At 46.6% G+C, this 12,144-nt stretch overlaps 2 protein-coding genes across 2 annotated transcripts in view; both read left to right on the top strand.

The window, feature by feature from the left end:
* TRMT2B (tRNA methyltransferase 2 homolog B (S. cerevisiae)) overlaps positions 1-5,398 on the top strand; it is a 6,465-nt gene extending 1,067 nt beyond the window's left edge. Inside the window, exons 3-11 of the mRNA XM_009069894.1 lie at positions 391-490; positions 1,446-1,516; positions 1,953-2,099; positions 2,240-2,334; positions 2,842-3,056; positions 3,159-3,260; positions 3,424-3,543; positions 4,456-4,555; positions 5,272-5,398. Coding sequence (XP_009068142.1) covers positions 391-490; positions 1,446-1,516; positions 1,953-2,099; positions 2,240-2,334; positions 2,842-3,056; positions 3,159-3,260; positions 3,424-3,543; positions 4,456-4,555; positions 5,272-5,398 — 1,077 coding nt within the window. The remainder of the gene's footprint in view (positions 1-390; positions 491-1,445; positions 1,517-1,952; positions 2,100-2,239; positions 2,335-2,841; positions 3,057-3,158; positions 3,261-3,423; positions 3,544-4,455; positions 4,556-5,271) is intronic.
* A 2,285-nt stretch (positions 5,399-7,683) lies between these two features.
* Positions 7,684-11,267, top strand: TMEM35 (transmembrane protein 35). Its single transcript, XM_009069893.1, has 2 exons — positions 7,684-8,002; positions 10,745-11,267. Exons 1-2 carry the CDS (start codon positions 7,883-7,885, stop codon positions 11,129-11,131), a joined length of 507 nt encoding a protein of 168 aa, XP_009068141.1. The 5' UTR covers positions 7,684-7,882; the 3' UTR covers positions 11,132-11,267.
* Positions 11,268-12,144: the final 877 nt, after the last annotated feature.

Raw genomic sequence — 12,144 nt, 5'->3', positions numbered from 1 at the left:
GCTGAGCCACTAACAGTCTCTCTCTCAACAACTAAAGAGTCTCGTGGTGGGCATTATTTGGTTGCAGACAGTATGGCAGTCTGTGGCAGTGTGTCTGTGTTCTGCTTTGCAGCCTGAGACTGCCTGAAAGTGAAATAAGCTCAGTGTTTAGGAACCCTTTGTTGTGCCCAAGGCTTCTCAGATAAACCTGTCACCGTTCTGCAACAGAAAGCCATTTCTCCTTCCCAAGGGGAAGTACTGGGGTTCTTGTGCACAAGCTCCATTTCTGTGTTTTGCGCATTCACCTGTATTTCCCCATGTTGCCAGCAGAACAACCAGACTGGGTTTTGGCTTTCCTCATTATTTTTTGTATTAATTTGAGGCTTTACTTTTCCATCTTTTCTCCTTCAGCCCATCATTAATGGTTACCGAAACAAATCCACTTTCTCTGTGAACCAAGGACCGGATGGGAACCTCAAAACTGTGGGGTTGTATGTAGGAACTGGCAGAGGTCAGTGCAGGACAAGAAAGTCATAGACAACTGCTGGTGTGGGCTGGGCTGGGGCAAGGCTCTGCTGTGACAGCCTCTACCCAAGTTAGAAGCCTAAATCCTGGAGGATGCCAACAGAAACAAATCTGGGTCAGCAATTTTAACACTTCATCAGCTTAAGAAACACCAGCTTCCAGTGTGCAAAATACAGCAGGAAGCAGGATGGATGTGGTAGCAGCCCCTCCAGGATTCAGCTTTGTTATTCTTAACTATGCTGTTCCCATGTTTTTGGAGCTGAGCAGGAAGAGCATGGGGGGGAGCTGCACTTCCATAGGCAGCAGAGCAACATTGGAGCATTGGGCTGCATGAGGCAGTTTGGTTTTGTGCAATAAAGATTTGAGCAGTGTATGCTCCTTACATGCTGCTTAGTGGTGAACTTGTTCACAACATCCATACTGGGTGCTGCTTGTCAACATCCAGAGCAAGAGGCACTGGAGTGGTCACTGGATACATTTCTCATGGGAAAAACAATTCTATGGATGCATTTTACCTCTGACAGCAGTCTAGCATTTAAACTGAGGTGGGAATGCTGTCTTCCAGACAACCTGTAAGCCCACACCATTAGTCTCCAGTCAGAAAACCAGCTTGCTCTGCTCTGGCTCCCTTTGTTTACCAGTACAGTGGCTCCTTTGGGAGTTGGTAGAGGACATTTAAAGAGCTCCCAGAGCTCCAGCTGATTCATGGAATTTAGAGACAGTAATCACAGGCAAAGGGAATTCTGGCAAGTACCCATACCATCACAGGATTTGGTGAAGCACTTAGATACCATTTTTTCTGTTTTCTTCTTTTTTTTTTCTTTTTTTGTACAATGGGAGAATTCAGGGGAACGGCCACTCTACAGTTTATCATGTCAGATACTGCAGTGGCTTATGTGCCCCGAGGCAGAACAAGTAAATACCTGTCCGTCTCTCTCCAGAAAGAAATATTGTCTGTGTGAAAGCCTATCACATGGAGAACATACCCCAGAAACACAAACAAGTAGCCCAGGTAAATAAATTGTGTCTGTCCCTAGACTATGGAATAGAGAGAATGTGACAACTCTTATTTGGGAGAACATTGTAGTTTTAGTTACACTGTGTTTTCAGGTTTGTTTTCATGGACTGGTAATTTCATGCCTGATTTTGGTTGATGGATATTTTTTTTTTCAAACTTGCATGTTAATATTGAGCCTCTAGACTGTCTCAAAGAATGAAGTTAATCAAGTGACAATGAATTCCTGCCAATCTATTAAAATACAGAAGAATTACAAATTGAAGTTATTAAAATGTCTTGTCTTTCAAGAGCTTGGGAAGAGCTTTCACCTAGTGTATTGAAATCAAACAGAAAAAACAGATCACATGGGTGGAAGGGCTGCCTGTCTGGGGGGCTAAGACCAGGGCAGTTGTCTTCATGCTATTACAAGTGCCTTTTTCCCTCCATTCAGTGCTATGAAGAGTTCATCTGTCGCTCCCCCCTGGCTCCCTGCATCCTCTTCCATGAAGGTGGACACTGGCGGGAGCTTGTGGTTCGAACCACCAGCTGTGGCCACACCATGGCTATCATCACTTTCCACCCCCAGGATCTGGGCCAGGTGAGTACATGGAGGCCAGGGCCCCTGGCAAAGGGCACATCAGATATCTGGCTGACCTGAGCATGCTGGCTGTATCACTGGGGAGAGGTGTCTAATCACATTACCCAAACAGGCAGGTTTTCCTTTCTCACTCTTGACAGGAGGCACTAGCTACTCAGAAAGCATTGCTTAAGGAGTTCTTCACATCTGGACCTGGAACAGTCTGTGCCTTGACTTCACTTTATTTTCAAGAGAGGTATATGTCTTGACATGGGGAATGAGTGGAAACAAAGCCACCTCCTTTTTCTCCCCCTCTACCTCTGATCAGATTCAAATTCTACCACTTCAGGGAGTGCTTGAAGAGAATGACAGATCTTTGAATCCCTCTTGAAGATGTGGTTTTAAGATGGCCTCATCTTTTGTTTTTCCAGACCTGAAATACTTGAACATGCTATGAGCCTGGAAAACTAAAGACAAAACCTACAGTGACTTCCTCATGACAGTAAATTGCATTAGCAGCAAAACTGGGGAATAGACCCAAGGACCGCTGCCTTCTATGAGTCATTTTGATCCTTATAAAGAAATCTAGGCTGTGCAAGTCACAGATCACTTACAAAGAATCAAAATTCTTAGATCTTGTTGAAAAGCTCACATGAAATAAAAGTTGCTGTGGGGAAGAACCATCCTCCCCTGCCCATAAGCACCCTGGGAATGGGAACCAGCTGCCTCTGCTGCCTTCTAATAGCTGGTTTTTGTGTTGTAGCACCATGACACGCTGCTCCCATGAACAGTCTCCCTACCAGCTCCTCCATGGAGAACCACACATCTTTGAAGAACTACTTGGCCTGAAGTTTCGCATCTCTCCAGATGCCTTTTTCCAAGTCAACACAGCTGGAGCAGAAGTTCTGTACCAGGCAGTTGGGGAACTCTGTCAGGCTACTGGGGACACTGTCCTCCTCGACATCTGCTGTGGGACAGGTGGGTAGTTGCAATGAGTGTGGACTCCCAGCGCTGCCAGAACTGAGCCTCGCTCTGTAAAGACCTGAATGTACGGAGTGTTTTTGTTTCCCTTGTTCTCAGGCACAATTGGTCTCTCTCTGGCTCAGCAAGTGTCCAAGGTTATTGGTGTTGAGGTGGTGGAGAAGGCAATAGAGGATGCTAAGTGGAATGCGGCATTCAATGGTGAGTTCAAACTCAGCAGAAAGTTTCAAACTACTGCTGAAAAATGGGAAGTAGAATTGAGCAGAGGGACCCTAACCAGTTACCTTCACACAGCCAAGGACAGTTCATGTTATACCTAACACTTGGCAAGACTCGGTTCATGTGGTTGCTTTTTGCTTCACAGGAATCTCAAACTGTGAGTTTCACAGTGGGAAGGCAGAGGTTGTATTACCACAGCTCCTGTCATCATGGGAGGACTCTCGACCGCTTGTTGCTGTGGTGAACCCATCTCGGGCTGGGCTGCGTGAGACAATATACTATTTATTTCCATCTTGTAAACAGGGAATTGTGCACAAGTTCTATGAGACCTGTTATACTGGCTCCAAGCCCTTTGCTTGCTTAGTCTCTAGTTTTTTACCTTGTTGCTGACAGCAGCTAAAATCCCAGAGTCTGCTGGTTTTAGTGGCTTTATCATGCTTTCTCTTTAAAGCAAACAGCTCTAATCTCTTTGCCATCTTTCAGGCTCACACAATTATTTAGGAGAGAAGGGACCTCTGGAGGTGTGTGGTACAATCTCCCAACTATAGCAAGGCCAACTTCAGAGTTGTATAAGGTTGCATAGGGCTAGAAAGCCTCGTTGAGGTTTGAACGTGTCCAAGGGTGGATCCCCTCTTCTGAAAATGTTTTTTTCTAATATACTTAATCAAAAATTCCCCTTGCTGCTGTGCATCTGTTGCCTCTCATCCTCTTCTCATGCCCCTGTGAGAAGATTCTGGGTCCGTGTTCTCTGTAATCCCCCATGAGGTCCCTGAAGATAGCAAATGGATCCTTTGCTTACCTTCTCTTCCCCAGGCTGCTGTGCCCCAGCCCTCTAACCATCTCAGTGGTCTCCCCTGGACTCACTCCAGTGTGTACTGGAAAGTCACAAACCAGTCCAGATGCCCAGGTGCACTCTCACAAGTGCATGTGGAAGGTTTTATGTGCCTTTGCTTAATTAAGTAACAGTTTTTCGCTCATCCTTCATCCCCCTGGGAAGCAGAGGGATTTCTCCCACTACTCTACCCTGCCATACTGGCTAAGCTGTCAGCAAGTGTAGGCACACCAGAGGGACTGTACCTGAGACAGAACATGGCAAAATATGTGTATTTCCCTGCCCTGTATTTTTGACAGCTCAGTGCAGCTCAGCACTGGGAAGGCAGAGTGTGTGTTTTCACAGATTACAGGGTTGTGAGAGCCATCCGGAACTGCAGGGCCATCCGCAGGCTGCTCTACATCTCCTGCAAGCCCGAGGGTGAAGCCATGAGGAACTTTATTGAGTGAGTACTCTCCTCCTTTCCACTGACCTTACTGACACACCCTAACATGTCCAGACAAGGCTTAGGAAGTTGTGATTAAATTTCTGTGGTGAGTTCTGCAGGTGAGACCCAGGACTAAGTGCATAGTCAGAAGGGTCTATGCTTCTCTGTTACTTTGGGTTTCCCTGCTGTGCTCAATGGTTTAAGGGGTGTTCTTTGGGTTTTATGTTCCAGTAGGGTGCTTTAGGGCATCAGTGAAGAATAGAAAACAATGCAAACATGTTACAATGGCATGGTGCATCCTTCTCCAACAAAAGAGCACATCTAGGGGATTTTAGTCACCTGCTTAGGGTTAATCATGTATCTTTATCTGTTCAGCCTTTGTCTGGGCTAGGACAGTTTGCAAGTGCTAAGTCTGTCTGTAGGTAACTAATGAAGGTAGTGCAAAACTGAAAATTGTTGCCCAAGTGTATGAAGTATTTTTCAGTTGGGATGGCTTGGGAGAAAGGGAGCTTTAAACTTGCCACTGACTCTTCAGCTTGTTCCTGAGGTTTTCAGAGCTAGTTTGGGATTCAGTATTGATGATTCCACACCTCAGCCAGTGTCAGCTGCCAACTCTGGGGAATGTTAGCCAAACACATGATACCTCCTCCTCAGATCCTCTGCGCTACTGTGCTACAACTAATGGTGGGAAGGCTTCTGCTACTGGTCTAAAGGATGTTCTTTGTTTTCCACAGGCTGTGCTGCCCACCTGACCCAGGGAAGAAGCTGAGAGAAGAGCCATTTGCCCCCATGTTGGCTATACCTTTTGACATGTTTCCTCATACTGTTCATTGTGAGCTGGTGCTGCTCTTCACCCGCTGACAGGGACTGTGCCAGCTCTGAGAGCTTGGGGAGCAATCTCCTACTGTCCTGAAGACTTGAGTCAATGTAGTTAGGATTTTAACTTATTTTCATGAAAGTTGTATAAAAATAAATAATTTTGCTTTTGCTTTTACTTTGGGTTGCCTAGCAACACTGTTCTGTAAGGAATCACTTGGATTTCTGGGGTGAAAAGGTTCTCTGTAGCATTTCATCACCCTTCCTTCCTCTGCAATCCTGTTCTTGGGCTGCTGCTTAAAGCAGCTTGGAAAATCCCCTCTCCCTGTGTTGAGGAATAAGCCCAGGGCTGGTAGCTTGGTGTTCCAGCTGCAGTATCGCTCTGGGTAGTGGGAAGTTGCTGGAGCTCCAGGCAAGGAGCCATGAATGGACCCTGACAAAGGGCACAGGGACCTGTGGTGCCAGGCAGGGGGTGGGTGGGTGGTCACCCACTCTGCAGGACTCAACAAAAAAAAGAAGACCCCAGACCCTAATATTCCAGTGGTCAGAACTGTTGTGCAAGGGGTGGGAGATTTAGCATATAGGGGTATAAAAGCCCAGGGATTCCTTTGCTGGGATCCCTCCCTGGAGGCATCAGCTGGAGCAGTTGTTACAGCTCTGTGCCACAATTAAAATATAGGAATGAGGTGTCTGAGGCTCTAATACAGGAAACTTGTCTGACTGTGTCAGTGTGGTGTGCAGGGAGTCAAGCAGGGGAACTGCTGCTGCAAAGGGGCTTTGGTCCCAGCAGTGACAGTCTGGGGTGGTGCAAGTGTGACTCCAGGAGTGGCATCTGAATGCTCAGACAAGGAAGGTTCCACAACACCTGGTATTACAGGTTTTCACTATTGACATGTGGATACGTGTGCTAAAATCTACTGCATGTTCTAGTACTGCCATGCTATTAGTTCTCTGCTTGCTTCAAGGATATTCCAGTGTTTTTCAAGTTGATAGTGAACTTGCTATGAAGAAACCATAGGAACTAGAAATCCTCATGCTTCAATGGGAAAATGTTGAATTTTGGGGTCAGGGAAATACTTCCTGTATAAACTTCCAAAATCAGTATTGAGTTGCTGTCAGTCACATGGATAAATTGGAGGCAATGAGATTTTTCTGTAAACAAAAAAGAACATATTTCAGTGTCTCTCCTTACACATCTGCCTCCCCCTTCTCCACTAATGCTCACATACCTAAGTATGAAGTACCCTGTGTAAACATCAGCAGCAACATTTTTCCTCCTCAGGTTGTTCTGCATCCTAATTCAAAAATTTCTGTTTGTACCTGTCCTATCCTGCTCCCTGTGAACCTCAGTGTCATATGAAGGTCTCTCCAGCTCTTCAAGAGATGGAGCTGCTGTAACAGGGAGGGAGGGAGGTCTGAGTGAGCAGAGTTCCATTGTGTTTTGTGAAGCCCATGATGTTTTGAATCAAGGCTGATAAACTCCCAAGGAAACAGGGAGAGCTGCCTGTATTTTTCTGACTTTTAGCTCCAGTCTTAAGGAACCCTGAGCTTGGAACAATAACAATAACCACCAGTTCTCAAGCCATGGGGGCTTAAAAAACATGTGTTTAGGACTTGAGCCTTACTACACCAGAAAGGGAGGTGGTGGGGAGATTTCTGACAGGCATAGGAAGTGTCAGTCTTGCACTATCCCGTGAGTGTAAGATTTTTGCACACTGTTACATCCAGCTGGTTTCATTTTATACAAAGGATGCAGTATTGCAGCAGTTCTGTTTTGTATTATTATACTTTGGCTTCTCACTATGAGATCTGAATAGATTTCTGTTTAGACTGGTTGTGCTTTGGGCAAAAGGAAATTTGTTGCAATTGCAAGAGAGAGAATGACTTAAAATCAGAATGTAATAGAGGATCAGAAAACCTTTCTCCTGGTGTCTGGAAGGCTGAACATACAGGACAGGTTATATCTGCAATGGGGGAGGGTGACACAAGTGGCCTCACCATCCCTTTTGGGCATCAGGTTCCAGGAGAGCCAGAGGGACAAGACATCTCTTGTCCCTCTGGCTAAGCAATAAGTTGTTTGCTGTGTATAAGCATCTGAGAATCTAAAACTAAAAGCTGTCTATGTACAAGAGACCTCTGGCCACTGTTCCTCCATTAGCATGTTATTCCCGTGCCCTCTGATAATATGCCCTTGTTTTCCCAGCAGTGAGCAAGCTCTGCATTCGGCTGCCTTCCCCCATCCCCAGGGCTGGCTCAGTTTCGGCTTTCTGTGGGCGATTTATGGCACATTTGGGGAAACAGAGGATGCCTTACTGGTAGGAGCACTCCAGGTGCTGGAGCTGCCTGGCTCTGGCTGCAGGGCATTAGGACCCAGCAGCTGCTGAGTGGAGGAGGCTGAATCCCCTCCCGCTGTCATCCTCCTGCCTCTGCAGCTTTATTCCTACAGCCTTCAATGGTGACGGACTCCCTCCCACCCGGGCTCGCAGCCAGAGCCAGAAGGCCTCGCTAGGACCTGCTCCCAGCAGCTCTATGGCATCTCCCAGGACTATCACCATCGTCGCCCTCTCGGTGGCCCTGGGGCTCTTCTTTGTCTTTATGGGGACCATCAAACTGACCCCTCGGCTCAGCAGAGATGCCTACAACGAGATGGTGAGTCGGGCAGCGGCGGCTTGGAGGGACGTGCGTTAGGGCTCTCTCCCTTCCACCTTGCGGCAGGAGCAGGGGGTACACAGAGGGTCACTGCTCTGCAGCCCTGAGCGATGGACAGGGCAGCGAAAGCGCTTTTGTGTCTTCTTAGTGGATAGACATGGAGAGAAACAAATAATATGCAGTGCTTGCCTGGGCTCCATCTAACCTGTCTGTGAGGATAAGGATGGGGGGGCAGGGGGCAAGGAGGACAGGGTAGCACAGCACTGCAAAAGATGGGGACAAAGGGGGCTCTGGAAAGCAAGGTCTGAAGAAGGGCCAGACATACAGCAGGCAGGGACAGCTGATCCCTGGCGGAAAACCTAACGCCTGGATGGGGGGTAGGAAAAGCAGATGCCTGCTTTGGCAGCCAGATGCTCATCCTCAGAATTCTGTGCTTTATAGCAAGGATAATGACACTGTCTCTACCTCACCAGACTTGTGCAGGGATTAATTCATGAATGTGACATGCTTTGAGATTCTTAGCTGGCAGAGGAAGACATTATTAATTGTCATCTTATTATTGTCTTCAGCCTTGGAAATGAGCCTCTCCTCTTGCCTAACAGAAAAGGGGTGAGGAGAGGATGGAGAAGTCACTGTGTGCATTTCTTACTTGGTGAGCTGGTTTATGCTTCTCTCTGCTCAGGGCCAGCCCTACTGCAGAGCTGTGCCAGCTGTGAGCTGTAGGCAGGTGAGGGACTGGCTGCCACATTTAGCTTCCTCATCTGTGCTTATTTATTCTCCTGCCCCCTCACACTCCTCCAGTTACATTTATTGCAGTGTTTGAAAAGCATTGGTATAATTTTTGTGTCCTTAAAAAAATAGTGCTGGATGTTTCCAGCACATTCTGTTCTCCCCCTTTGCTCCACCTGCCCAGATGCTTTTCCTTAGCTCTCAAATAACATCTGAATTGCAGTGCTTGTCTGCAGCCCAGCACAGGGATCTCACAGGGAAGAATCCGCAAGAAGTAACTCACGAGCAAGAGACAGAGATAAAACACCCAGAAAACAAAGCCCTTAAGCTTCTGGTACAGGAAAAAAAAAAAAGCCCTGAGACTTTAGAGGCATTGCAAAATGCATTGCTCTGCGAAATATTTCACTTCTTTATCCCTTTCTGCTTTACGGAGAGTCAGGCCTACAGGTAGGAATGATCTGTGTTTTGATAAAGAGGAAGAAGATATTACACAGCACCTTTATTTTGCAGGGCCCATATTGTTACACATTCATGGCTCATCAGGCTTTCCTGCCTTTGCGGTGCTGTGGAGACAGCTAGGGAAAACCTGACCTTGCCAATCCATAAGGATGGCTTTTTGTCCCCAGCAAACAGAGAACTTCTGTTATCTGCCTGTAACACCAGACTTGCAGCTTTTCATTCAGCAAAAACCTCACTAGTTTGTCTATTAAAATACCTAAAATACCAGAGTACTATAGGACATGCTTATAGTACAATTCTTTAAAAAGCTGTATATTTCACAACTTTTTAATGATACTCTGCTCTGGGATTTTAGTCACTGATGGTTTAAAATACCTCCTTACAATGCATACACTTCAGAGTAAATGTGGCATGAGATTTTCAGTTATTTTGTAGCAATACCGGCACTGCTGTATATTTTTAAACCATATATGAAGTGTCAGATCCTCTTAGAAGCAAGCATCAACATCTACAGAGAAGTGGGGAAGTTCTGTGTGCCAATAACACAGGTTTCCAAAACTCTGTGGAAGCAAATCCACAATCTGACCAGTGCCTGTGAGAGCTCAGCAACTCTGTACTTGAGATTTGCCTTCCATTTCCCTCTCCCTGGTTAGAAAGCAGAGAACACAATGGCAGGAACATCTGCAGAGATACTGTTACATTCAAGTGTAAGTGGAAGTAATTTCAGTGTCTTGAATAACTAGGATTAATTTAAGAATAACTCATCTTTATTAAAATATACATAAAAAAGGAAATGACTGAACAAAAAAAAAGACAAACAAATCAATAAGCCCACTAGCACCTAATGTTCAAATGCAAGAACCTGAACATGGGTAACGACAGAGATTGTTTCTTCCCCTAAAAAGTGAGGCAGCTGTGTAAGCAGGCTGAGTCTTGCAACTTACACTGCTGCTAAATCCAGTGTAAACGATATCAAATGTCAGTTTGCTTTCATCTGAGAAAAGAAAGGGTCATAAAGGTGTATAAGCACAGGATGGGGTTGGTGAATCTCAGCTTTGATGTATGATCCCATGTTAAGATTGCACTGTCCATGGAATATTTTAAGTTGCTTTTGGGTAGAAAGAGACTTCTGTATTTACTTGCTGTGCCTTGGCTTTGCAGGGACTCGGAGTGTTACCAAATTTTAAAGGATAAGCTACTCTTAGAGAGAGGTACTTTTTTATTAACAACATGGTTCTGCACTGCTAATTCTAGCAATCAGAACTTCAGCTTTCAGGATGAGGTACATCTGGCCTGGTTCCAAAGATGGGTGCTGGGTTGCAGACTTGTTTTCAGCAAGGAGACAACAGCTTATAAAGGGGGAATTGCAGGTTTGGTGGTTTAATATCCCCCTCAACAGAAGCTTTACAGATTGGATAATGTGCCAGAGGGGTGTTGAAGTAACCCTTAGGTCCTATTGCAGATCAGTCTGTTTCAATGGAAGTCACTTTTGCCTTCACTGTCTCACATATCCTGTGAGATGTGTAATCACTGTATCACTATCACTGATTTCAGAAACGAGCATACAAAAGCTATGTGCGGGCCCTGCCCATGCTAAAGAAGATGGGAGTCAGCTCCATCCTCCTCCGCAAGAGCATCGGTGCCCTGGAAGTGGCATGTGGCATTGTCATGACACTGGTGCCTGGACGCCCCAAAGATGTGGCCAACTTTCTCCTCCTCCTCCTTGTGCTGGCTGTGCTCTTCTTCCACCAGCTCGTGGGGGACCCACTCAAGCGTTATGCCCATGCCCTGGTCTTTGGGATCCTGCTCACCTGTCGCCTGCTGATTGCTCGCCAGCCGGAGGAGCTGCCCCCGGAAAAGAGGATGCTGTCAGTGAATGGGGATGAGCAGCCACTCATCCATGAAGCAGCTCCTGAGAAAGGCAAAATGAAGGTATCCTAGTTGAGTTCTTGTGGGAAATACGGACCCTCGAGGCAGCTGGCTCAAAAATCACCCAGAAAATTTGGTTTTTCTTTACCTATTTGCATTTTCTTTTGTCTGTCTAAATAAAGTTGCACTTGGGGTCTGAGAGATACAAGGTATGTCTACACTGTAGTCTTGCTTTTGCTGCTGCCCTGTAATGTAGAAAAATACAAGCTAGCTTTCACAGGGACAGCTTGGAGGCAGTCAGCAACCTGGCTGGAGCAGTGTTGGCCTCAGCAGGAGCTGCAAAACCAGGCTGAGACCCTGAGCAGAGACTTGGGAGGAGAGTCAGGCTGCCTTGGTACTGCTCCAAGGCCAGACCAGTCCCTGAGCATCAGCCCTGAGCCTCACAGCTGCAGAGATCTGGCCTGGACGCACTGCTGCTGCCTGGCAGTCTGGCAGCAGTGGGCAGGACAGAAACAGTGTCTCTGTGCTGGCCTGGCAGCTCCATCCACACATCTGCATTTCCTTTTCCACAGTTGAGGGGTAAAAGGGACCTTACTCACCATAAAATTGCTGCTGGTTGTGTTGGAGAGAGGGATCCCTTAGCCTTTGCTGCCTCTGTGCCCAGTCCTTTCTCTCGACTGGCTATTCAGGGAAAACATGGGATGCTCTGTTTGCATCTTCCTCGATTTCCATGCAGAGGCTCCAAAACTGGGACAATGGTCTGATAACAGTAATTTTTTGCCTGCTTCACACAAGGCAGTGGCATCTCTTTACCCTTCTTGGCAGAGAGTAAGGATCCCTGGTGAGGGGGTGGGGAGCAGAACTGCCCAAAGAACCCCAAAATACCTGTCTGCTGTTGGCAAATAGCATCGTGCTCGCCATTTCCTTGCAAGAAGAAAAATCCCTTTTTTTCCACAGCTACCATGACTTTATAGAATTGTTGGTTAGTGCTGGTAGATGAGAATCTGAACAATTCCAGGTACCTCATTGCTCATCCCACATGCAGCCTCAGTGAGCTGGGAGAACTCTTGTTACCAGAGCCTGAA

Source organism: Acanthisitta chloris, unplaced genomic scaffold (genome assembly GCF_000695815.1).
Source record: "Acanthisitta chloris isolate BGI_N310 unplaced genomic scaffold, ASM69581v1 scaffold43912, whole genome shotgun sequence".
Classification (NCBI taxonomy): domain Eukaryota; kingdom Metazoa; phylum Chordata; class Aves; order Passeriformes; family Acanthisittidae; genus Acanthisitta; species Acanthisitta chloris.
Note: the sequence above shows the minus strand (reverse complement) of the source record. Positions and strands in the feature narration are given on the sequence as shown.